Raw genomic sequence first — 26,781 nt, forward strand, 5'->3', positions numbered from 1 at the left:
CTTTACGATTTCCTTGTACATTACCCTTCATCGCAAACGCGATATTGTTTCTCGAAATTATCTATGGCTATGCAAAGTCATATTTGAGAGTGAAGACTATCTTCGACATAAATCAACTGGCGTTATAAATAGTTGCCTTCAACGTATTCTCTAATGTTTAAGTTATAGTTGAAATGTAGCAAGTAATTTTATTTTGAGAAATTATTGTCAATGTACTGTTGATGATAGTGTCTGTTTTTTAGAACACAATTTTCTCAAAAATTTCTCAAATTGAAGTTAATTCTGTGAACAATTTTTGGAAACGAGTTATTTCTTGTGTTTATTGGGTACCGTAATAGTCCGCTTATGTTTATTTTGAGAAATTATTGTCAATGTACTGTTGATGATAGTGTCTGTTTTTTAGAACACAATTTTCTCAAAAATTTCTCAAATTGAAGTTAATTCTGTGAACAATTTTTGGAAACGAGTTATTTCTTGTGTTTATTGGGTACCGTAATAGTCCGCTTATGTTTACGCATTCATTTAGTTGGTTTACAAACTGTTTGTGTTACGTGTAGATACGTCCTAGACTAACCAAGGTTTAATTAATTGGCAACTCCGTACGAACACAATAAACATATGTTGTTTTGCTTCGGCTAGTTTGTTTTTTGTTTGCGCAAATTTTGAAATATACAAATGAAATGGGTGAGTATGGATATTCTGATATTCTTTATAAAGATAAAAGAAAGATTTGTATATGCAATATTTCAATTGCATTCGCTGACATTTATTAGAATTATTAGAAAATTGAGTCCTTGCGTTAATGCACTCTTGATAAAGTATTGAAATTCTGGATTCAATTTAATGGGCCTATTTCGGAGTTTTCATTATCGCTTATGCACAAAATCTAGCCAAATATAATGAACATTCCTTACCAACAAAACGTAATAAAGGGATAATTTAGAATTCACATAAAAATCCAGCCCCATATAAGCATATTAAAGCTAATTTCGATTACGTTGCGAATTTGATAAAAAAGCAAGCTTACATTAATTAACCTTAAAAATTGGAAATATTTTTCAAAAAATTGTGCAATTTAAAAAAAGAAAATTTTCAAAAAATTCACACGTAGCTCTGTTTAGTTAGGAGAACGTCTCAAACTCCAAAGTAAGATTCTTAATTCGGTTGGGATGTAGTTTGCAACATTCCAACAAATGGGCTAAATGGAATTTTAATACTCCCTGGACTACTGATTTTACCCCATCAGCAATTTTGATTTGCTTAGACATAATTTTAAAATCGTATATTACAGATGAATTGAAGATATGCCAAAGTATCTTTGATCGTTAATCAACTTTTAAAGGTATCGAAGATTTCAATGAAATACAAGAATTTCTTCTTGTTTCGATCATCAATCATATTCGTTTTTATCGATGTGTTCTAACAAAAATAACTAAATAATAGCCATCAACATAGACACCTAATTTCCAGTAAGCAAGCATTAGGAACTGGTTTCATCGAAGCAAAAACAAAAAGCCTAAAACATTTTTGTCCAAACAAATAATAATACCTATCGCACTCATCACAGGTTTATGTGAAGAAAGTTTAATGAACTTCTTCCAAAACGATTGTTAACATAAAACTTTGAGTTAAAAGCAAGTAAAAATAACTCTGAAGTTCATATACCGTCAATTATGAATTTGAGGGCTAATAATAATTGCAGGAATTGGAAAAAAGGTTTACAATGTAAAACGGGTCAAAAATATTCCATACACAGAAAAAAATATTCCATACACAGAAAAAATTTAATCACGAAATTCAATTGATTCAATTAAATATTTGATTTTGATTGCAAAGCACAGTTATTTTTTAAATTAAAAACGTAATTATTTGCACTTAACTGTGTTTGTGTTTTTTTGTTTGAAAAAAATTGATTGTTTCAATTGGAGTCACGGTTTTGCAATGGTTAGCATGCCCGCCTTGTATATACAAAGTCGTGGGTTTTGATTCCTGCTTCGACCACCATAAAGGTTTTCAGCGGTGTATTATCCCACCTCAGTAATGCTGGTGACATTTCTGAGTGTTTGAAAGCTTCTCTAAGTGGATTCACTGCAATGTGGAACGACGTTCGGACTCGGCTATAAAAAGGGGTCCCTTGTCATTGAGCTTAGCATGGAATAGGGCAGCACTCAGTGATAAGAGAGAAGTTCACCTCTGTGCTATCACAATGGACTGAATGGTCGAAGTGATCCTGATACATCGGGCTGCCACCTAACCTAACCTTCTGTGTATGACGAATTTCAGTTAATTCGGTAATCGATTATGTTTCTATCAACACATAGTCGATATGGGCTCGGTTTGATTATTAAATATAAATTAAATTAAACTAGACGGTGTAACAATTATCACTTATATGCACTCGAATAAAAATTAGAACCGACAAACATCATTAGTTCATCGGAATTTTTTGGAATTCAAATCTGATATACATATGTTCATATGGAGGCTATACGCAATATGAGCCCTGTGCAAAATTCGGCGACCCATGACAACAGTTCGAAGGAGAATTGGGTTGACATTCCCAGCCGATAAAAATTCACCGCTTTCATCGAAACTCCTTCGTATGATACGTTACAATGATTCCTTGGTATGTGGTGTGTATCTGCGGAGTTTCTGTATCGTTTCATGACAGAATTGTGCTTGTTTTTTGTCAAAATTCTATTTCTGTAGAAAATTTTATTTTTATAGAAAATTATGTCAACATTTTATTTCTATAGAAAATTTTGTCAAAATTTTATTTCTATAGAAAATTTTGTCAAAATTTTATTTCTATAGAAAATTTTGTCAAAATTTTATTTCTATAGAAAATTTTGTCAAAATTTTATTTCTATAGAAAATTTTGTCAAAATTTTATTTCTATAGAAAATTTTGTCAAAATTTTATTTCTATAGAAAATTTTGTCAAATTTTTATTTGTATGGAAATTTTGTTTAAATTTTATACAAAATTTTGTCTAAATTTTATTTCTATAGAAATTTTTGTCAACATTTAATTATTGTCAAAATTTTATTTCTATAGAAAATTTTGTCAAAATTTTATTTCTATAGAAAATTTTGTCAAAATTTTATTTATATAGAAAATTTTGTCAAAATTTTATTTATATAGAAAAATTTGTCAATATTTTATTTCTACAGAAAATTTTGTCAATATGTTTATTTTTATGGAAATTTTGTTTTATTTTTATATAAAATTTTGTCCAAATTTTATTTCTATAGAAAATTTTGTCAAAATTTTATTTCTATAGAAAATTTTGTCAAAATTTTATATCTTTAGAAAATTTTGTCCAAATTTTGTTTCTATAGAAAATTGTGTCAAAATTTTATTTCTATAGAATTTTTTGTCAAACTTCTATTTCTGTAGAAAATTTTATTTTTATAGAAAATTATGTCAAAATTTTATTTGTATGGAAATTTTGTTTAAATTTTATACAAAATATTGTCAAAATTTTATTTCTATGAATAATTTTGTTAAAATGTCATTTCTATAGATAATTTTGTCAAAATGTCATTTCTATAGAAAAATTTGTCAAAATTTTATTTCTATAGAAAATTTTGTCAAAATTTTATTTCTATAGAAAATGATGTCAAAATTTTATTTCTATAGAAAATTATCTCAGAATTTAATTTGTATAGAAATTTTGTTTAAATTTTATACAAAATTTTGTCCATATTTTTTTTATAGAAAATTTTGTCAAAATTGTATTTCTATAGAAAATTATGTCAAAATTTTGTTTCTATGGAAATTATGTTTAAATTGTATACAAAATTTTGTTTCTATAGAAAATTTTGTCAAAATTTTATTTCTATAGATTTTTTTTTCAAAATTTTGTTTTAATAGAATTTTTTGTCAAAATTTTATTTCTATAGAAAATTTTGTCTAAATTTTATATCTATAGGAAATTTTGTCAAATTTTTATTTCTAAAGAAATTTTGTCAAAATTTTATTTCTATAGAAAATTTTGTCAAAATTTTATTTCTATAGAAAATTTTATTTCTAATGAAAATTTTGCCAACATTTTATTTCTATAGAAAATTTTGTCAGAATTTTATTTATATAGAAAACTTTGTCAAAATTTTATTTCTATGGAAAATTTTGTCAAAATTTTATTTTTATAGAAAATTTTGTCAACTTCAACAAAATAGAAACAAATATTAATATATATTTTTGTATATATTTGTAGTTTTTTTTAAATTTATTATTTCATTATAATTAACTTAAAATTTTATAGATGAATCAATGATTTCATTATAATTTACTTAAACTAAATTTATTAAATGTATACCCTTAATTAAACTACCACTATGAGTATCCAAATCGCGAAACTGTATACCCTCTACATTTGTAGAAAATAAACTACAAGGATATTCGGCACCTTGACACTGTGAAGGTTGCCATAATATTTTAATATGATATTCTATGTCGGGTGATAGTACTATACCCTTGGACCATTTTACATTGACATCACAATTGTATTTGGTTAATTGTTTGTTTACACTGTGGCTCCATTGTAAAGATTCATCATGATTGGGGGCTGTTATTTCAATGGTCATATTTTCATAGTAATCGGTGGGTATACATAGGCGGGTTAAATGGGGTGTCAAACGGCTATGTAGAGTCAATCCTTGAAGTGAAATGAAACGATTCGATTTTATATGCGTAGACCATTCACAATTATCATAGTCAACTGTAAAGGGTCTACAAGCCTTATAATAACATCTTTCAATGGATTGGGAATGCTGAGGCTTAAGATTTCCATTTCCATTGCCATCCTCCATAAGATCATTGCATTCCTTTAGATTGAGATCTTCAATAATGGTGGAACATTCGGTTTGCTTCAGGCCCATTTCTTCACATTCCTGTTGACACCATTCGTATATGAACCAAAGTAAATTCTGGGCTGGTATTTGTTCTTTACACATAGATATAATGGTTTTAATACAATCCTTGGAGACATGATAGTAATGTGATTTCAAATGGGCCACAAATTGAGCTTCCTTCAAACAGCAACGGGTGAAGAAATTGAAACAAATTGTCAGTAGACTACTAAGATCCAGACATATGCTTAACTCTAATGCAGCCAAAATATTCGAGAATCTCAGTTTCAATTGTATAGCTTCCAAACATTCCAATTTCAAATCATTGAGTAGATATTTCTCTGCGCCATAGTAAAGTTCTATAGTTTCTTCCAATGACAGCGTACAAAAATCCAATGATCCCTTATAGATGTAGACAATCATGAGTTTAAAGATGTCATAGCTCATGTCCAGAATTTCTATGACATTTTGTTTTTCACTTATTGGTCCATAGAACATGGCCTCAAATACAGGACTAGAGGTGGCCAAAATTAATTTATGGCATCGTACTTCATGTTCCCCCACCAGGAAGATACAATCATAGTATTTTTCACTTGCCAACAGTTGTTCATAGCGCAAAGAAAGCGAAGTTAAGAAATCTGTCTGTTTTTTAAAATTTTCTATTAAAAACTTGGGTTTTGTACAAACTGTCAAGGTTTCCGCTGGTGTGGCCATCTACAAAGAGAAAAAAGAAAGCTTTTAGTTTGTTTGTGTATAAGAAAAAATATCTAAAAATACCAAATCTCGCAAAAGCACGTGTTTTTACCCAACCATGTTTCAGCTAATGAAGTCTCATGAATATTTAAACCAAAGAAGCCCTTAAGCATAATGAAATGAAAAAAGGCTCGTCTCAAAGAAAGGCCATAAAGAATTCCAAAAACTGGTTTTATGTGATTTCATTTTAACTTTGGCTAAAAGCTATGGTAATGGCCAAATAGCTACGCTAATTTATCCATATGATTAACGGTATTCATTTACGACAATCTTTCTTTATACAATTATGCTCGAAGACTTCGAGCCATTGGATACTGTGCAAAAATATGACAAAAAGATCTCCAATTTTTTTTGAATTTCAAAGAAATAAATCCATATCAGAATTAGGTCATTATGCTATGAAAACATAAAACCAGACAGATTGACTTTTTGAATTTAGATCGATGATGAATGAATTGCTTTTTGAAATATTCAAAATAGAAATAAACAAAAAAAAAATATCAAAGTAGCTTCTACGAGAATGGTCGGATAAGTACTTAGTCTAGGAAAAGGAGAGGCAATTTATTTTGCAACATAGACTCATTTTCAACTCGTTTGAAAAATTCCACATAAAATTAAAGCTCAATTTGACCGTGGCCTACGAGAAGATACATTTTCACGGTCGAATTGCGCTTAAACTGGAATAAATAAAGTTTTGATATGGCCTCACTTAGGGATTGTAAAGGGAATCAAAAAGTTGACCTTTTCAAAATTTGAGAAAGTCGATTTTCGACTAAGTTAACTTCTGCACACAATTTTTTTTTGATTCAATCACGAAATTAATTTTTTAATTGAAATGTCTTCAATCAAGATTGTAGTATCAATCAAGGTGTTAATTGGGCATAAAAAAATACTTGATTTCATTAGCAAATTACAATTAATTTTTTAATTGATTCAATTAAAAATTTAATTGAAGTTTTGATTGCAAAACTCAATTTTTTAATTAAAAAATATAACTATTTTCAATTATTTTCTGAATTGGCTTAATATATTTAGTTTGATTGTTTGAAATAAATTTTTAATTAAAAATTAAATGTTCATCACTTTTTTTAACAAACTTAGTCTTCCGAATTCGATTAAAACGTTAATTTTAAAATGTTCACTCATTGAGATAATTAATTTAATGTTTCTATCTTGTATTGTATCAATTAATTTATTAATTGGAAAAAATTTAAACTGCAATTAACTTTTTAATTAGAAATGTTTTTAATTAGAAATAATGTGCGATTATCTACTTTCAATGTTGCTACTATCGACTTTTTTCCAAGTTTTCAGCATAAAAAAGCCTAAATTTTTTCGATAAAAGTCGAGTAACGTCACTATCAAAAGTCGATTAGTCGATTTTGGCTAATATGACATTTCGATTCGTCGAAATTTTTGGTAAGGAAATCATTACAGTCCTGCAATACTTTTAAATAAAATTTTGACAACATTTTCTATTTTCTCCAGGAATAACATTTTAACAGCATTTTCTATAGAAATACAATTTTGACAAAATTTTCTATAGAAAAAAAATGTTGACAAAATTTTCTATAGAAATAAAATTTTGACAAAATTTTCTATAGAAATAAAATTTTGACAAAATTTTCTATAGAAATAAAATTTTGACAAAATTTTCTATAGAAATAAAATTTTGACAAAATTTTCTATAGAAATAAAATTTTGACAAAATTTTCTATAGAAATAAAATTTTGACAAAATTTTCTACAATAATAAAATGTTGACAAACTTTTCTATAGAAATAAAACTTTGACAAAATTTTCTATAGAAATAAAATTTTGACAAAGTTTTTTATAGAAATAAAATTTTGACAAAATTTTCTATAGAAATAAAATTTTGACAAAATTTTCTATAGAAATAAAATTTTGACAAAATCTTCTATAGAAATAAAATTTTGACAAAATTTTCTACAATAATAAAATGTTGACAAACTTTTCTATAGAAATAAAACTTTGACAAAATTTTCTATAGAAATAAAATTTTGACAAAGTTTTTTATAGAAATAAAATTTTGACAAAATTTTCTATAGAAATAAAATTTTGACAAAATTTTCTATAGAAATAAAATTTGTTGTTGTTTTTTTATTTCAGCTTAAAACCATACATTGACTAAACTACAAGAGTAGCTTAACCAACAGAGTAGTTTAGTCAATGTATGGTTTTAAGCTGAAATAAAAAAACAACAACAATGCTTAAAGAACAAAACCAACAATAACAAAACAAAAGAAATAAAATTTTGACAAATTTTTCTATAGAAATAAAATTTTGACAAAATTTTCTATAGAAATAAAATTTTGACAAAATTTTCTATAGAAATACATTTTTGACCAAATTTTCTATAGAAATAAAATTTTGACAAAATTTTCTATAGAAATAAAATTTTGACAACATTTTCTATAGAAATAAATTTTTGACAACATTTTCTATAGAAATAAAATTTTGACAAAATTTTCTATAGAAATAAAATTTTGACAAAATTTTCTATAGAAATAAAATTTTGACAAAATTTTCTATAGAAATAAAATTTTGACAAAAGATGATTCAATTTGTAAGAGGAAATTTCCCAAATGTTTTCTCCATAAGGAGTTAGCATAAAGGGCCCAAAATTGAGTTATCTCTCCCAGCCAGATCTATACTAAAGGCTGTGGAAAGGTTCATTCGCCCGAACCGAAACATGTACAGTCCAGGCGTGTATAGATTGGTATCTGGCGTTTTCTTTTCAATGGCTCTATTAACCATGTTCCTTAATCTATATCTGTCCATAAGCTCGAAAAATAATAATTGTATAATTAGATATAATGCATTTGGACGTCAATTGCCTGTTTCATTATCAGGCTAACATGAAATATAATAAGCAACGATGAGCCCGTCGTAAAACTAGGAAAAACACGACTAATGTACGCGTTAGAATTTTTGTTGTATCCTGGAAACCAGTTTCTGTTAATTGTCATATGTTGTAGTTGACTGTAGAAACAATAAGCATTGTTCGACTGTTCACCACTTAGGTGAATTCTAACAAATTAGCTTTCTAAAAATAAAATTTCGTGTTGTTGCATTACTATGTAACAAAACGAAATAAAAATAAGATTAAGGGACTTGTAAGTTATATGAAAAGATGATGTACAGTGGGAGAAAAGATGATTCAATTTGTAAGAGGAAATTTCCCAAATGTTTTCTCCATAAGGAGTTAGCATAAAGGGCCCAAAATTGAGTTATCTCTCCCAGCCAGATCTATACTAAAGGCTGTGGAAAGGTTCATTCGCCCGAACCGAAACATGTACAGTCCAGGCGTGTATAGATTGGTATCTGGCGTTTTCTTTTCAATGGCTCTATTAACCATGTTCCTTAATCTATATCTGTCCATAAGCTCGAAAAATAATAATTGTATAATTAGATATAATGCATTTGGACGTCAATTGCCTGTTTCATTATCAGGCTAACATGAAATATAAGAAATAAAATTTTGACAAAATTTTCTATAGAAATACAATTTTGACAAAATTTCCTGTAGAAATACAATTTTGACAAAATTTCCTGTAGAAATACAATTTTAATACAATTTTCTGTATAAATAAAATGTTTATAAAATTTTCTTTAGGAATAAAATTTTGACAAAATTTTCTATAGATATAAAATTTTGATAAAATTATCAATAGAAATAAAATTTTGACAAAATTTTCTCTATGAATAAAATATTGACAAAATTTTATTTCTATAGAAATAAAATTTTGACAAAATTTTCTATAGAAATAAAATTTTGACAAATTTTTCAATAGAAATAAACTTTTGACAAAATTTTCTATAGAAATTAAATTTTGACAAAGTTTTCTATAGAAATAAAATTTTGATAAAATTTCCTATAGAAATAAATTTTTGACAATATTTTCTATAGAAATACAATTTTGACAAAATTTTCTACAATAATAATATGTTGACAAACTTTTCTATAGAAACAAAATTTTGACAAAATTTTCTATAGAAATAAAATTTTGACAAAGTTTTTTATAGAAATAAAATTTTGACAAAATTTTCTATAGAAATAAAATTTTGACAAAATTTTCTATAGAAATAAAATTGTGACAAAATTTTCTATAGAAATAAAATTTTGACAAAATTTTCTATAGAAATAAAATTTTGACAAAATTTTCTATAGAAATAAAATTTTGACAAAATTTTCTATAGAAATAAAATTTTGACAAAATTTTTTATAGAAATAAAATTTTGACAAAATTTTTTATGGAAATAAAATTTTGAAAAAAATTTCTATAGAAATAAAATTTTTACAAAATTTTCTATAGAAATAAAATTTTGACAAACATTTTTTTCTATAGAAATACAATTTTCTATAGAAATAAAATGTTGACAAATTTTTCTATGGAAATAAAATCTTGACGAAATTTTCTATGGAAATAAAATTTTGACAAAATTTTCTGTAGAAATAAAACTTTGACAAAATTTTCTATAGAAATAAAATTATGACAAAATTTTCTATAGAAATAAAATTTTGATAAAATTATCAATAGAAATAAAATTTTGACAAAATTTTCTCTATGAATAAAATATTGACAAAATTTTATTTCTATAGAAATACAATTTTGACAAAATTTTCTACAATAATAATATGTTGACAAACTTTTCTATAGAAACAAAATTTTGACAAAATTTTCTATAGAAATAAAATTTTGACAAAGTTTTTTATAAAAATAAAATTTTGACAAAATTTTCTATAGAAATAAAATTTTGACAAAATTTTCTATAGAAATAAAATTTTGACAAAATTTTCTATAGAAATAAAATTTTGACAAAATTTTCTATAGAAATAAAATTTTGACAAAATTTTCTATAGAAATAAAATTTTGACACAATTTTCTATAGAAATAAAATTTTGAGAAAATTTTTTATAGAAATAAAATTTTGACAAAATTTTTTATGGAAATAAAATTTTGACAAAATTTTTTATGGAAATAAAATTTTGACAAAATTTTCTGTAGAAATACAATGTTGACAAAATTTTCAATAGAAATAAAATTTTGACAAAATTTTCTATAGAAATAAAATTTTGAAAAAAATTTCTATAGAAATAAAATTTTTACAAAATTTTCTATAGAAATAAAATTTCGACAAACATTTTTTTCTATAGAAATACAATTTTCTATAGAAATAAAATTTTGACAAATTTTTCTATGGAAATAAAATCTTGACGAAATTTTCTATGGAAATAAAATTTTGACAAAATTTTCTGTAGAAATAAAACTTTGACAAAATTTTCTATAGAAATAAAATTTTGACAAAATTTTCTATAGAAATAAAATTTTGATAAAATTTTCTATAGAAATAAAATTTTGTCAAAATTTTCAATAGAAATAAAATTTTGACAAAATTTTCTATAGAAATAAAATTTTGACAAACTTTTCTATAGAAATAAAATTTTGACAAAATTTTCTATAGAAATAAAATTTTGACAAAACGTTCTATAGAAATAAAATTGACAAAATTTTCTATAGAAATAAAATTTTGACAAAATTTTCTATAGAAATAAAATTTTGACAAAATTTTCTATAGAAATAAAATTTTGACAAAATTTTTTATAGAAATAAAATTTTGACAAAATTTTTTATGGAAATAAAATTTTGACAAAATTTTCTGTAGAAATACAATGTTGACAAAATTTTCAATAGAAATGAAATTTTGACAAAATTTTCTATAGAAATAAAATTTTGAAAAAAATTTCTATAGAAATAAAATTTTTACAAAATTTTCTATAGAAATAAAATTTTGCCAAACATTTTTTTCTATAGAAATAAAATTTTGACAAAATTTTCTATAGAAATAAAATTTTGACAAAATTTTCTATGGAAATAAAATCTTGACGAAATTTTCTATGGAAATAAAATTTTGACAAAATTTTCTATAGAAATAACATTTTGGCAATTTTTCCTATAAAAAATAAAATTTTACCTAAATTTTCTATAAAGTCAATATTAAGTCAACATATCTCTAAGTCTATTATAAGTGAGTTCTATATTTTTATAGAAGTAGCAATTTTCCTTTGTTGGTATAAGCTAAAAATATTTAATCAATCAATGCCTCCAGTAACACTTCTACACTCAAAAACACGGAACCCTCTAGAAAGTTTCCTTGACTTTCATAATTGCTTGTGTAGATTAGTTAAATGAATTAAAAAATGGTAAAATATTATTAAAAATGAGGCATAAAGATTTTCTAAATTCGTACGTCCATAAAATAGTTCCGAATTTCATAAACTTTTTAAAATTTACGTATGGTGCTAAAGATATATTGAACTTCAATTTTTGCCTTTAAATTACGAATTTTTCTTTAATGAGTGAAAAAAATTTTGAGTTTAATATGCCAAAAAATATTTACTTATTTTTGTGATATCATCGGTGTGCTATCGTCGTTTGTAAAAATTTTCCAATATTAGTCAGCATTTTCCTTCACTTTTAGCAGTAAAGAGAAAACATGCCTATTGTTAATACTTTAACTTCATGTATTGATAACAATAATTGAATATCTTATATCGGTCATTACCCTTCCATTTTATAATAAAATCCTTATAATGCTGAATAAAAATAGCACAATGTTAACAAACGATAGCAAACAATTGTTTTAAAATTTGTATTAACCATTGGCATTCATGGCAATTTGATGAATTGATTGTAAAATGTATGAATTTTATTATTATATTTTAGTTTTGTTTAAAAAGGCATATATTTTCGTATGTCAAATTAATTAACTTATTGGAAAGAAAAATACTTGGGTACTTCAAGTATTTTTTCAACTATTTTATGAAATAATGTTTTTATTTTCCACTGTGAAAACTTAGTAGTCGTATGAGTGACATTAATTAATAGCGTTCTTTAGATCGTATAAGTAATATTAAATGAGATCGTATAAGTAATATTATGGAGCTATAATATGTGCCATTATGAAACCTATATTCATTTTTTAAAATTATTTTTTTCCTTATTAAAAAAAAACTATAATTTTTAGGTTAAAGGGCAACACGATTTTTTCAGGTTCATTTAGTAGTCAGTCCAGTAATTTTTGGAATATATATTTTTTCTCGATTTCACACAGTATACTCGTCGTACTCGCATACCAATTGCTTCTGGTTTCCCTGAAATATCACTTTTGCAATTTTGAATGAGTACAAAGATCGATTTCTTCAATATGGTTCTTAAAACTGGGCTTGCTGTCTAACAATCGACTAATCGACTTTTGATAGAGACCAAAATCAAATTTTAACGAAAAAAACATGCGAATGCGATATTTGATTCGATTTGACATTAAAAGTCCACTTTATTTATAAGCAAATTGTGAAAAAGTCGAATTTACGATTCCAATTACAATCATGGTTGCCACTTGAGCAAAAATTTGAAGAAAATTTTACCAAAGAAAAAAATTTTATTTTCCAACATTTGATCAAATTGTTGTGATTATTATGAAAAAAAAATGTTTCTTCGAAAGAAATGATTTATTATTTTATTTTAGAAGTTTATTTATTATTTTATGATCACTCCTTGTTTTTTAAACAATTGTAATGACTGAAAGTGTCTATATTTAAAATTAATCTGTTAATTTGCAATGCTATACTAAATTAATAAATTTCTTCTAATATTCTTTGTAAAAATAGGAAACACATATGAGTTCTAACAATTAAGAATTAAAGGCAATTAACTTTCAGTAGGTGTATCGTACATGTATGTATATCTAAATTCACATTTCAATGTCACAGTTTCATGATCAACACAAAGTTTATTGATTTTATTGAATTTGTTTAGACGTAATATTTTTTTCTATATTTGCACTTAATATGTACTGACTTTATACTTGTACATATATAAGTTTGTTTTTGTTGGTGTTGATCTTTTCAATGGAGAAACACGTGAGCACATTACCGACCGGTAATTTTGTATTCAAATCATATAGCTTCAGACCTATTTATTAAATATATGTGCACAGAAAAAAATATTGTCGTGGCCACAAAGGTTTTACTAAAAACAAAAAATAAAAGTGAATCCTCCATGGCTCTAAAGCCAATTTAACTCTATTTTAGTTCATGGAAATTATTAGGGTTTAGTCAAGTTACGTTACTTAAATGAACTAAAAAGGGTGAAAATTATGAATTAAAAATAAAGTAGTAAAGTACAGATAGTAAAGATATTAACTAAATTCATATTTTGCACTAAATAGCTCGGAATGTATTAGGATTTCTAAATTTTACTACAAATTCTTATGGCGGTAAAGACATTTTTACAATTTTTAACACCAAAATTTCTTAAAATGATGGAATTTTACGATATTTTCCTTAACAACTGAAAACATTTATAATGTCTAACATTTTTCCCCAATTTGTCAAAAAAAAAAAAATATTTTTAGGATATCGTCGTTTTAATACAGTATAGTTAAAATTTTCTAAAATAACCTACATTTTCATGTGGCAAAAATTAATAGAAAATTTTGTCATATTGTCGTTGAAAAATAACAATAAATAGTTGGCGTCGTAAAATTTTGTCAAAATTTTATTTCTATAGAAAAGTTTGTCAAAATTTCATTTCTATAGAAAATTTTGTCACAATTCTATTTCTATAGAAAATTTTATCAAAATTTTATTTTTATGGAAAATTTTGTCAAAATTTTATTTCTACAGTAAATTTTATTATTGTAGAAAATTGTGTCAACCTTTTATTTCTATAGAAAATTTTCGCAAAATTTTATTTCTATAGAAAATTTTGTCAAAATTTTATATATTTTATATATTTATAGAAAATTTTCTAAAAATTTTATTTTTGTCAAAATGTTCTTTCTATAGAAAATTTTGTCAACATTTTATTTCTATAGAAAATTTTCGCAAAATTTTATTTCTATAGAAAATTTTGTCAAAATTTTATATATTTTATATATTTATAGAAAATTTTCTCAAAATTTTATTTTTGTCAAAATTTTATTTCTATAGAAAATTTTGTCAAAATTTTATTTCTATAGAAAAGTTTGTCAAAATTGTATTTCTATAGAAAATATTGTCAAAACTTTATTTCTATAGAAAATTTTGTCAAAATTTTATTTCTATAGAAAATTTTGTCAAAATTTTATTTCTATAGAAAATTTTTTAAAAATTATATTTCTATAGGAAATTTTGTCAAAATTTTATTTCTATAGAAAATTTTGTCAAAATTTTATTTCTACAGTACATTTTATTATTGTAGAAAATTTTGTCAACATTTTATTTCTATAGAAAAATTTCGCAAAATTTTATTTCTATAGAAAATTTTGTCAAAATTTTATATGTTTTATATATTTATAGAAAATTTTCTCAAAATTTTATTTTTGTCAAAATTTTATTTCTATAGAAAATTTTGTCAAAATTTTATTTCTATAGAAAAGTTTGTCAAAATTGTATTTCTATAGAAAATTTTGTCAAAATTTTATTTCTATAGAAAATTTTGTCAAAATTTTATTTCTATAGAAAATTTTGACAAAATTTTATTTCTTTAGAAAATATTGTCAAAATTTTATTTCTATAGAAAATTTTGTCAACACTTTATTTCTATAGAAAATTTGTCAACATTTTATTTCTATAGAAAATTTTGTCAAAATTTTATTTCTATAGAAAAGTTTGTCAAAATTTTATTTCTATAGAAAATTTTGTGAAAATTTTATTTCTATAGAAAAGTTTGTCAAAATTTTATTTCTTTAGAAAATATTGTCAAAATTTTATTTCTATAGAAAATTTTGTCAAAATTTTATTTCTATAGAAAATTTTTTAAAAATTCTATTTCTATAGGAAATTTTGTCAAAATTTTATTTCTATAGAAAATTTTGTCAAAATTTTATTTCTATAGAAAATTTTGTCAAAATTTTATTTCTATAGAAAATTTTGTCAAAATTTTATTTCTATAGAAAATTTTGTCAAATTTTTATTTCTATAAAATTTTTGTCAAATGTTATTTCTATAGAAAATTTTGTCAAAATTTTATTTCTATAGAAAATTGTGAAAAAATTTTATTTCTATAGAAAATTTTGTCAAATTTTTATTTCTATAGAGAACATGTGAAGTACCTCTTAGTGGGAGAGGAATATTTTGCAAAATCTACCAAAACATCAACGATTCTACGAATCTAACAACCATACAAAAAATCTACGGCTTTTGGTAGAATTCAACCACATATGTAAACCGTGGTCGCATAACCAATTCATTTTTATAAGAGCGTTATTTTGAATACAAAGAAAAAAGTCCGTAGTTACACTGAAAAAACAGTGAACCCACCAGGAAGAAAACTTTCGGTTAATTTTAGAAAAATTTTAATATTTGTAGAAAATTTTAACTAAACAGTATTACAAACGATGGCATCATGCCGATGTAATAAAAATAAGTAAATATTTTTCGACAAATTCAAGAAAATTTATTAGACATAACTAAGTTTTTTTCACTTGTTAAAGAAAATTTTGTAGTTTGAAGGAAAAACTTGGAGTTCAAAATTGCAAGAATGTCTTTAGTGACATACGAAGGTCATGATGGACGCATTTTTGGTAAAATTTACAAATTTAAAGAAATTCTGAACTATTTTGTGGAAGACACGAATTTAGTTAATCTTTATGCTTCATTTGAGTATATTTTTTCTTTTTTTTCGGTTTTAGTTAATTTAACTAACGTACACAAAAAATTATTAGAGTAAAGGAAACTTTCTCCAAACATAATAATTCCATGAACTAAAAAAAGTTAAATTGGCTTTAGTGAAAAAGAGAGTTCACTTTTTTTTTGAGTGTAAATTATCGCAAATTTTAACTTAGTTTTGTTGCAAAACAAATATTTGTTTGTAGTTAAATTTTATAATTTTTTGCGAAATTTTCCACACTCCAATGAAATTTACATTTTTTAAACATAAACGTGGATATAAAGTTCAATGTCCGTACACAATATGAACTAAATCAGAAGAAAATTTTCGTACGATACCCAAAAATAGTAAAAATGAACTTTGTATGGTTAAAATGGTCATGAGTTAGTTAATATTTTCTTCTATGAGAGGGTGTAATTTCGTGATTTGCAGTTAAAAAGTACAGCAGGGCATTACATTTTTCCTAGTTTTAAAGACAGCTTGAGGTAGTTCATTCTTCCTATAAAACAGTTTACTTTTTTCTGTGTAGGTAAGTCGTTAGTCGTTTGGCGTGATTGCCAAATTGTTCTTTTATTAGTTTTTTTTTAAGATTTAGATTAGGTTAGGTGGCAGCCCGATGTATCAGGCTCACTTAGACTATTCAGTCCATTGTGATACCACATTGGCGAACTTCTCTCTTATCACTGAGTGCTGCCCAATTCCATGTTAAGCTCAATGACAAGGGACCTCCTTTTTATGGCCGAGTCCGAACGGCGTTCCACATTGCAGTGAAACCACTTAGAGAAGTTTTGAAACCCTCAGGAATGTCACCAGCATTACTGAGGTGGGATAATCCACCGCTGAAAAAGTTTTTGTGTTCGGTCGAAGCAGGTATCGAACCCACGACCTTGTGTATGCAAGGCGGGCATGCTAACCATTGCAGCACGGTGGCTCCCGTAAACTAACACCATGTACTGAATTTCAACCGCATCGGATGAAATTTGCCCCTCTAAGAGGATGCGAAAGCCAAATCTGGGGGTCGGTTTTTATAGAGGCTATACGTAAAAGTGGTCCGAAATGGCCCATTTGCAGTACCATCCGTCGTCGATAGCTTGTTTCGTTCGGAAGTTAGCATGATTTCAACAGGCGGACGTACGGGCGGACGGACATGCTTAGATCGACTCAGAATTTTACCACGACCCGGAATATATATACTTTGTGGGGTCTTAGAACAATATTTGGATGTGTTACAAACGGAATGACAAAGTTAATATACCCCCTATCCTATGGTGGAGGGTATAAAAAACAAAAAACAATCTTTAAAGCAAAGATTCACAATCTTCAAAAGAAGTCTTAGCCTATGTTTGAAGTGTTAAATCTAAAGTTTAAATATCTCAATTAATTTAAAGGCGATTTCACTCAATCGAACTTTTTTTACTTTAAAAATGTTTCCTTAAAGGGTGATACGGTCAAAATTTGGTCAAGGGAAAACGCAGTTTTTTGGTCTTCTTTAGGTTCCGCTTGACAATAGCCCAGTATTTCTCAATTGGGCGGAGCTCTGGCGTGTTGGGAGGGTTCTTGTCCTTGGGAACCACCTGCACGTTGTTGGCGGCGTACCACTCCATGGCCTTTTTACCGTAATGGCAAGATGTCAAATCCGGCCAAAACAGTGCGGAACAACCGTGTTTCTTCAGGAAAGGCAGCAGACGTTTATTCAAACACTCTTTCACGTAAATTTCTTGGTTGACAGTCCCGGAAGCTATGAAAATGCTGCTTTTCAAGCCACAGGTACAGATGGCTTGCCAAACCAGATATTTCTTTGCGAACTTTGACAGTTTTATGTGCTTGAAAATATCTGCTACCTTTCCCCTTCCTTTTGCCGTATAAAACTCCTGTCCCGGAAGCTGCTTGTAGTCGGCTTTGACGTAGGTTTCGTCGTCCATTACCACGCAGTCAAACTTCGTCAGCATCGTCGTGTACAGCCTCCGGGATCGCGCTTTGGCCATCGTATTTTGTTTATCATCGCGATTTGGAGTCACTACCCTCTTGTAAGTCGATAGTCCGGCTCGTTTTTTGGCTCGATGCACGGTTGTAGACGATACACCCAGCTTATTTGCGGCATCTCGGAGAGAGAGGTTAGGGTTTCGCTTGAAACTACCGGCAACTCTCTTTGTCGTCTCAGCGGCTTCCGGTTCCAAACACTTTAATTACATTTGTAACGGTTGATTTGGCAACTTTTAGCGATTTTGCCAGCTTTGCGTGCGAGTAGCTCGGATTTTCGCGATGCGCGAGCAAAATTTTGATACGCTGCTCTTCTTGCTTGGACGGCATTTTGACAACTGAAGAGTGAATTCCAAAATCAAAATAGGAGCAACATTCTACACACACACACCTTCAAAATGAGGGGTGTTCAGGTTTTTTAAATGCAAAATTGAAAGAAATACGTCAAGTTTATATTGACCAAATTTTGACCGTATCACCCTTCAGTTCACAGAACCTGAATTATGTTTCAACGTTTTCAAAAATTTGTGCGATGGACCTCGGTGTATGGTGTTTCGCTAAACTTTCTTATATGTGTTTCTTCTCGCATAAGATGTGCTTATATCCGTTACCTACTGTAAAGACTCTCGGCAATTGGAGATTCTCAGTAATACCAGTAATAAATAATAAAAGCGACTTAAATCTCAGTCTAAGCCAAAAAGGTAAACATTTCATGAGAAATTTGCATTCATTATACAGCTGTACAGTGAGAGAGAGAGAGAGGGAGGGACATTGATCTTGATGTACACACTCGTATGGGCATGTATACATACATACATCATTATTTATAAATACAACAGACAATATGAATGTACGTATGAATGATTGTATTATTTGTTTTGTTTTTATTATTTTGATTTTGAAGTTCAATGAGATTTCAATCGAACGTATGAGAATGATTTGAATTAACATAGAATCGCTTCAAAGGTGACCAGATTTAATTTATTCTGTTAAATATTTAAATTTAAATACCCATATGAATTATACTTACGGCCATTTTCATGTAACTCCGTTAGTCTTTAACTGCCTGTTATCAGGAAGTAAATTGCAAATATCTTCCCTTCGGGTAACTTTAACTGAAAAATTTTTGGCAGTTAAGTTCCTAATTGGCATATGGAATATATACAAAAGGTGACAGCTATGTCCACAATACGGTTTAAAAGTTCGTTAGTTAACGGAACACTAACAGAAAAAAATATCACCATCATTTTTCCAAATAAAATTTTAATAATTAAACCAGTAAGGAAAGTCTAAAGTCGGGCGGGGCCGACTATATTATACCCTGCACCACTTTGTAGATCTAAATTTTCGATACCATATCACATCCGTCAAATGTGTTGGGGCTATATATAAAGGTTTGTCCCAAATACATACATTTAAATATCACTCGATCTGGACAGAATTTGATAGACTTCTACAAAATCTATAGACTCAAAATTTAAGTCGGCTAATGCACTAGGGTGGAACACAATGTTAGTAAAAAAATATGGGAAACATTTAAATCTGGAGCAGTTTTAAGAAAACTTCGCAAAAGTTTATTTATGATTTATCGCTCGATATATATGCATTAGAAGTTTAGGAAAATTAGAGTCATTTTTACAACTTTTCGACTAAGCAGTGGCGATTTTACAAGGAAAATGTTGTTATTTTGACCATTTTTGTCGAAATCAGAAAAATATATATATGGGAGCTATATCTAAATCTGAACCGATTTCAACCAAATTTGGCACGCATAGCTACAATGCTAATTCTACTCCCTGTGCAAAATTTCAACTAAATCGGAGCAAAAAATTGGCCTCTGTGGTCATATGAGTGTAAATCGGGCGAAAGCTATATATGGGAGCTATATCTAAATCTGAACCGATTTCAACCAAATTTAGCACGCATAGCAACAATGCTAATTCTACTCCCTGTGCAAAATTTCAACTAAATCGGAGTTAAAAATTGGCCTCTACGGTCATATGAGTGTAAATCGGGCGAAAGCTATATATGGGAGATATATCTAAATCTGAACCGATTTCAACCAAATTTGGCACGCATAGCTACAATGCTAATTCTACTCCCTGTGCAAAATTTCAACTAAATCGGAGCAAAAAATTGGCCTCTGTGGTCATATGAGTGTAAATCGGGCGAAAGCTATATATGGGAGCTATATCTAAATCTGAACCGATTTCAACCAAATTTGGCACGCATAGTTACAATGCTAATTGTACTCCCTGTGCAAAATTTCAACTAAATCGGAGCAAAAAATTGGCCTCTGTGGTCATTTGAGTGTAAATCGGGCGAAAGCTATATATGGGAGCTATATCTAAATCTGAACCGATTTGGCTGATATTTTGCAAGTTTTTCGAGACTCATAAAATATTCGGATGTACGGAATTTGAAGAAGATCGGTTAATATACACGCCAATTATGACCAGATCGGTGAAAAATATATATGGCAGCTATATCTAAATCTGAACCGATTTTTTCCAAAATCAATAGGGATCGTCTTTGAGCCGAAACGGGACCCTATACCAAATTTTAGGAAAATCGGACTAAAACTGCGAGCTGTACTTTGCACACAAAAATACATCAACAGACAGACAGACAGACAGACGGACAGACAGACAGACGGACAGACAGACAGACAGACAGACGGACATCGCTAAATCGACTCAGAATTTAATTCTAAGACGATCGGTATACTAAACGATGGGTCTCAGACTTTTCCTTCTTGGCGTTACATACAAATGCACAAACTTATTATACCCTGTACCACAGTAGTGGTGAAGGGTATAAAAATATATATTCAATTAAAAATGTAATTGAAACAAAAATCGGTCACAAAAATTAATAGTATCAATAAATTTTTTAATTGGAACAATTAATTATACCCTTCACCACTACTGTGGTACAGGGTATAATAAGTTTGTGCATTTGTATGTAACGCCAAGAAGGAGTAATCATAGACCAACCTTTTAGTATACGGATCGGCTTAGAATTAAATTCTGATCTATTTTTGTGTGCAAAGTACAGCTCGCAGTTTTAGTCCGATTGTCCTAAAATTTGGTATAGGGTCCTGTTTCGGCTCAGAGACGATCCCTATTGATTTTGGAAAAAATCGGTTCATATTTAGATATAGCTGCCATATATATTTTTCACCGATCTGGTCATAATTGGCGTGTATGTCAACCGATCTTCCTCAAATTTCGTACATCCGAATATTTTATGAGTCTCGAAAAACTTGCAAAATATCAGCCAAATCGGTTCAGATTTAGATATAGCTCCCATATATAGCTTTCGCTCGATTTACACTCAATTGCCCACAGAGGCCAAGTTTTTGCTCCGATTTAGTTGAAATTTTGCATAGGGAGTAGAATTAACATTGTAACTATGCGTGCCAAATTTGATTGAAATCAGTTCAGATTTGGATATATCTCCCATATATAGCTTTCGCCCGATTTACACTCATATGACCACAGAGGCCAATTTTTAACTCCGATTTAGTTGAAATTTTGCACAGGGAGTAGAATTAGCATTGTAGCTATGCGTGCCAAATTTGTTTGACATCGGTTCAGATTTAGATATAGCTCCCATATATGTTTTTCTGATTTCGACAAAAATGGTCAAGATACCAACATTTTCCTTGTTAAATCGCCACTGCTTAGTCGAAAAGTTTTAAAAATGACTCTAATTTTCCTAAACTTCTAATACATATATATCGAGCGATAAATCATAAATAAACTTTTGCGAAGTTTCCTTAAAATTGCTTCAGATTTAAATGTTTCCCATATTTGTTTACTAACATTGTGTTCCACCCTAGTGCATTAGCCGACATAAATTTTGAGTCTATAGATTTTGTAGAAGTCTATCAAATTCTGTCCAGATCGAGTGATATTTAAATGTATGTATTTGGGACAAACCTTTATATATAGCCCCCAACACGTTTAACGAATGTGATATGGTATCGAAAATTTAGATCTACTAAGTGGTGCATGGTATAATATAGTCGGCCCCGCCCGACTTTAGACTTTCCTTACTTGGTTTTTTAATTAACTTTGGTGATTCATACTATCATTTCAATTAAATATTAATTGGAGCAATTAATTTCGTAATGACAAGTATAAATTATATCGCCCGAGTCGTTATCATTCCCTTATTTTTGGTGTGAAAATATTTCTTTATTGAACTAGAATTGTTTCACCAGAAACCGCTAGATTTTCCTAAAAATAGCCAAAAAAACCCTAAATATGTATTGTACCAAAAGTCAAGGCGGGATACTGTTTGGATTGAGAATTATGTAAAAATCCTTATGCTGGCAGCAAGGGTTAGATAAAAACGCTGTTTTGTCCATAGAAACATGCCGAAAAATAAAAACTGAACTAAAAAGGCCATGAATTGAATTTTCCCGCTAAAAGACTTAAAAACAGATATAACGTGAAAAAGTCAAATTGGCAACGCTGTAAATAACTAAAATGGGTGAAAGTTATTCCAAATTCAAAATCGATTAATTTTTTTGCTCCATATGACCACCTTTTGTCTTGCATTGCTCTGAGTCGGTCAAACAATGAGCCGCATAAATTTAATCTGTCGGTATTTTGGCCGTGCATTGGTTTTCTTCATTGCAGAGAAATTTCGAAAATACACTTTACACTAAAAAAAGTGAATTTATTTGACATAGCTATTTTTTCATTTGTTATAGAAAATTTCGTATTTTGAAAACAAAAAATTCGTGTTGGAAATTGCAAAATTGTCTTTGTCGTACGTCGAAGTTCAATATGGACAAATTTATCCATAATAATTTACTTGAAATAAAGTTAATTTGGTTAATTCTGGCGCCCTTTATTTGAGTGGAGATAAGGAGAATGTTAAATTATAACGATCATATTTTTCGTATGAAAATATATTTTATTCACTGAAATGACAAAAAATGAGTGGAAATTGTGTAAATTTCAGAATACATTTACTTTTTGCTCGATATGACCACCTTTTGCATTGACATATACAAATACAAATCAATCACGAAATTAATTAAAAAACAAGTAAGGAAAGCCTAAAGTCGGGCGGGGCCGACTATATTATACCTTTATATATATATATATATATATATATATTATGTTGGTGGCTATATATAAAGGTTTGTCCCAAATACATACATTTAAATATCACTCGATCTGGACAGAATTTGATAGACTTCTACAAAATCTATAGACTCAAAATTTAAGTCGGCTAATGCACCAGGGTGTAACACAGTGTTATTAAAAAAATATGGGAAACATTTAAATCTGAAGCAATTTTAAGGAAACTTCGCAAAAGTTTATTTATGATTTATCGCTCGATATAAATGTATTAGAAGTTTTAGAATCATTTTTACAACTTTTCGACTAAGCAGTGGCGATTTTACAAGAAAAATGTTGGTATTTTGACCATTTTTGTCGAAATCAGAAAAACATATATATGGGAGCTATATCTAAATCTGAATCGATTTCAACCAAATTGGGCACGCATAGCTACAATGCTAATTCTACTCCCTGTGCAAAATTTCAAATAAATCGGAGTAACAAATTGGCCTCTGTCATATCTCTGTCATATGAGTGTAAATCGGGCGAAAGCTATATATGGGAGCTATATATAAATCTGAACCGATTTCAATCAAATTTGGCACGCATAGCTACAATGCTAAATCTACTCCCAGTGCAAAATTTCAACCAAATTGGGACAAAACTCTGGCTATTAGAATCATATTAGTCCATATCGGGCGAAAGATATATATGGGAGCTATATCTAAATCTGAACTGATTTCGATCAAATTTTGCACACTTAACTGCACTACTAATTGTACTCCTAGAGCAAAATTTCAAACAAATTGTGCCAAAAATCTGGCTTCTAGGACCATATTATTACATATCGGGCGAAAGATATATATGGACGCTATATCTAAATCTGAATCGATTTCAACCAAATTTGGCACGCATAGCTACAATGCTAAATCTACACCCTGTGCAAAATTTCAACCAAATTGGGCCAATACTCTGGCTTTTAGCACCATATTAGTCCATATCGTGCGAAAGATATATATGGGAGATATATCTAAATCTGAACCGATTTCAAATTTTGCACACTTGACTATACGACTAAGTGTTATGTTTGTACAAAATTTCAAGCAAATCTGTATAAAACTCTGGCTGCTGGGTCCATATTAGTGCATATCGGGCGAAAGATAAAGGGTGATTTGTTAAGAGCTTGATAACTTTTTTTTAAAAAAAAACGCATAAAATTTGCAAAATCTCATCGGTTCTTTATTTGAAACGTTAGATTGGTCCATGACATTTACTTTTTGAAGATAATTTCATTTAAATGTTGACCGCAGCTGCGTCTTAGGTGGTCCATTCGGAAAGTCCAATTTTGGGCAACTTTTTCGAGCATTTCGGCCGGAATAGCCCGAATTTCTTCGGAAATGTTGTCTTCCAAAGCTGGAATAGTTGCTGGCTTATTTCTGTAGACTTTAGACTTGACGTAGCCCCACAAAAAATAGTCTAAAGGCGTCAAATCGCATGATCTTGGTGGCCAACTTACCGGTCCATTTCTTGAGATGAATTGTTCTCCGAAGTTTTCCCTCAAAATGGCCATAGAATCGCGAGCTGTGTGGCATGTAGCGCCATCTTGTTGAAACCACATGTCAACCAAGTTCAGTTCTTCCATTTTTGGCAACAAAAAGTTTGTTAGCATCGAACGATAGCGATCGCCATTCACCGTAACGTTGCGTCCAACAGCATCTTTGAAAAAATACGGTCCAATGATTCCACCAGCGTACAAACCACACCAAACAGTGCATTTTTCGGAATGCATGGGCAGTTCTTGAACGGCTTCTGGTTGCTCTTCACTCCAAATGCGGCAATTTTGCTTATTTACGTAGCCATTCAACCAGAAATGAGCCTCATCGCTGAACAAAATTTGTCGATAAAAAAGCGGATTTTCTGCCAACTTTTCTAGGGCCCATTCACTGAAAATTCGACGTTGTGGCAGATCGTAAGTCTATTCATGATGAAATGTCAAAGCATACTGAGCATCTTTCTCTTTGACACCATGTCTGAAATCCCACGTGATCTGTCAAATACTAATGCATGAAAATCCTAACCTCAAAAGAATCACCCTTTATATGTGGGAGCTATATCTAAATCTGAACCGATTTCTTCCAAAATCAATAGGCTTCTTTTCTGACCCAAATTAGGAACATGTGCCAAATTTGAAGGCGATTGGACTTAAATTGCGACCTAGACTTTGATCACAAAAATGTGTTCACAGACAGACGGACAGACGGACATGGTTATATCGACTCAGGGACCTACCCTGAGTATTATTGCCAAAGACACCATGTGTATATCTCGTCTACTTCTGGGTGTTACAAACATATGCACTAACTTATAATACCCTGTTCCACAGTGTGGCGCAGGGTATAATTAATAATACTATTGATTTTTGTTTCCATTAAAAAATTAAAGTTTTAATTGAATATTTTTGAAACTTCAATTGGAAAATTTTTCGTGAACATTTTTTCTGTGTACGCAATGGTTAAAAAATCGAGATTTTGGTCCAAAAAAATCGAAAAATCAAAATCGTCTATTTGTAATCTTTAAATTAGCTAATCGACTGTTTTTTTTTAGAAAATTTGGAATCGACTATTGATCTTTTTATGGTGTCAATTCATTAAAAAGTCGAAATTCTCGACATAAAAAATTTACTTACAATAATCTCAAAAACTAATTTTCCCATTTTTAAAAAACGCCGTGTACACAACGCATGAGTCCTACACTGAAAAAAGTAAACTGTTTTATGGGAAAGGTATGAAAAAAAGCAAAAAGTTAAGAAAAAAATCATTGAGGCCAAATCATTACCAGGCTATAGTTCAATTATACCCACGTTCAGTTCATACAATTTTTGAGCCATGCGTGGTATAAAGAAAATTTGATGGAGCTGGGGAAATTTCTAAAAAAAGAAAAAAATTAAAAACAAACTAAAACAAAATATTTTTGCAATAAACATAAGTTCATGATAGCATCAGTTGAACATCAAAATTTGTTCTGTGTATTTAGTAGGATACATTTCTGTGTATTTAGTAGGATAAATATTCTTGAGTTTTAAGTCAATAACATTTTTCAGTGCATCGTAGACTTAAGGCAAATCTTTTTTTATTTATTTATTTATTTTTTTTTTCAAAGCATCATTAAATTTAAAAAAGATTATATTAACTTTCATCAACTTCAACATATCAACACTATTTTTCTTTACGAAATCACCTAATCATATGTTACTAATTTTGACACATTTGCATATGTAGATCTTTCCTACAAAAAATCAATTATGATATTTACTTTCACCACAGATAAAAGTGAAAGTAAACTCCATATTGATTGACAATATTATTTATAAATTAAAATTAGCTATATTTTTCCATTTGAATTTGTACCCTTGATAAATGAATCAAATAAACAAAACTATT

General features: G+C 28.5%; 2 protein-coding genes across 4 annotated transcripts in view; one reads left to right on the top strand and one right to left on the bottom strand.

Annotated features, from left to right (window-relative positions):
• Window positions 1-546: 546 nt before the first annotated feature.
• The window catches only part of LOC142238867 (divergent protein kinase domain 2A), a 42,032-nt gene continuing 15,797 nt past the window's right edge, over window positions 547-26,781 (top strand). The window contains exon 1 of the mRNA XM_075310595.1: window positions 547-684. Coding sequence (XP_075166710.1) covers window positions 681-684 — 4 coding nt within the window. The 5' untranslated portion in view covers window positions 547-680. The remainder of the gene's footprint in view (window positions 685-26,781) is intronic.
• Window positions 4,196-26,781, bottom strand: part of LOC142238866 (uncharacterized) — a 30,024-nt gene continuing 7,438 nt past the window's right edge. The window contains exons 2-3 of one of the 3 annotated variants that reach the window (XM_075310594.1): window positions 26,177-26,267; window positions 4,196-5,566 (exon numbers count right to left, since the gene is read on the bottom strand). In XM_075310594.1, coding sequence (XP_075166709.1) covers window positions 4,295-5,566 — 1,272 coding nt within the window. In that variant the 5' untranslated portion in view covers window positions 26,177-26,267 and the 3' untranslated portion in view covers window positions 4,196-4,294. Of the gene's footprint in view, window positions 5,567-5,629; window positions 5,929-26,176; window positions 26,268-26,781 lie in introns of those variants that run through there. The other 2 variants (XM_075310593.1, XM_075310592.1) reach the window with 2 other exon arrangements.

The sequence above is a fragment of the Haematobia irritans genome, chromosome 5 (genome assembly GCF_050003625.1).
Source record: "Haematobia irritans isolate KBUSLIRL chromosome 5, ASM5000362v1, whole genome shotgun sequence".
Lineage (NCBI taxonomy): Eukaryota > Metazoa > Arthropoda > Insecta > Diptera > Muscidae > Haematobia > Haematobia irritans.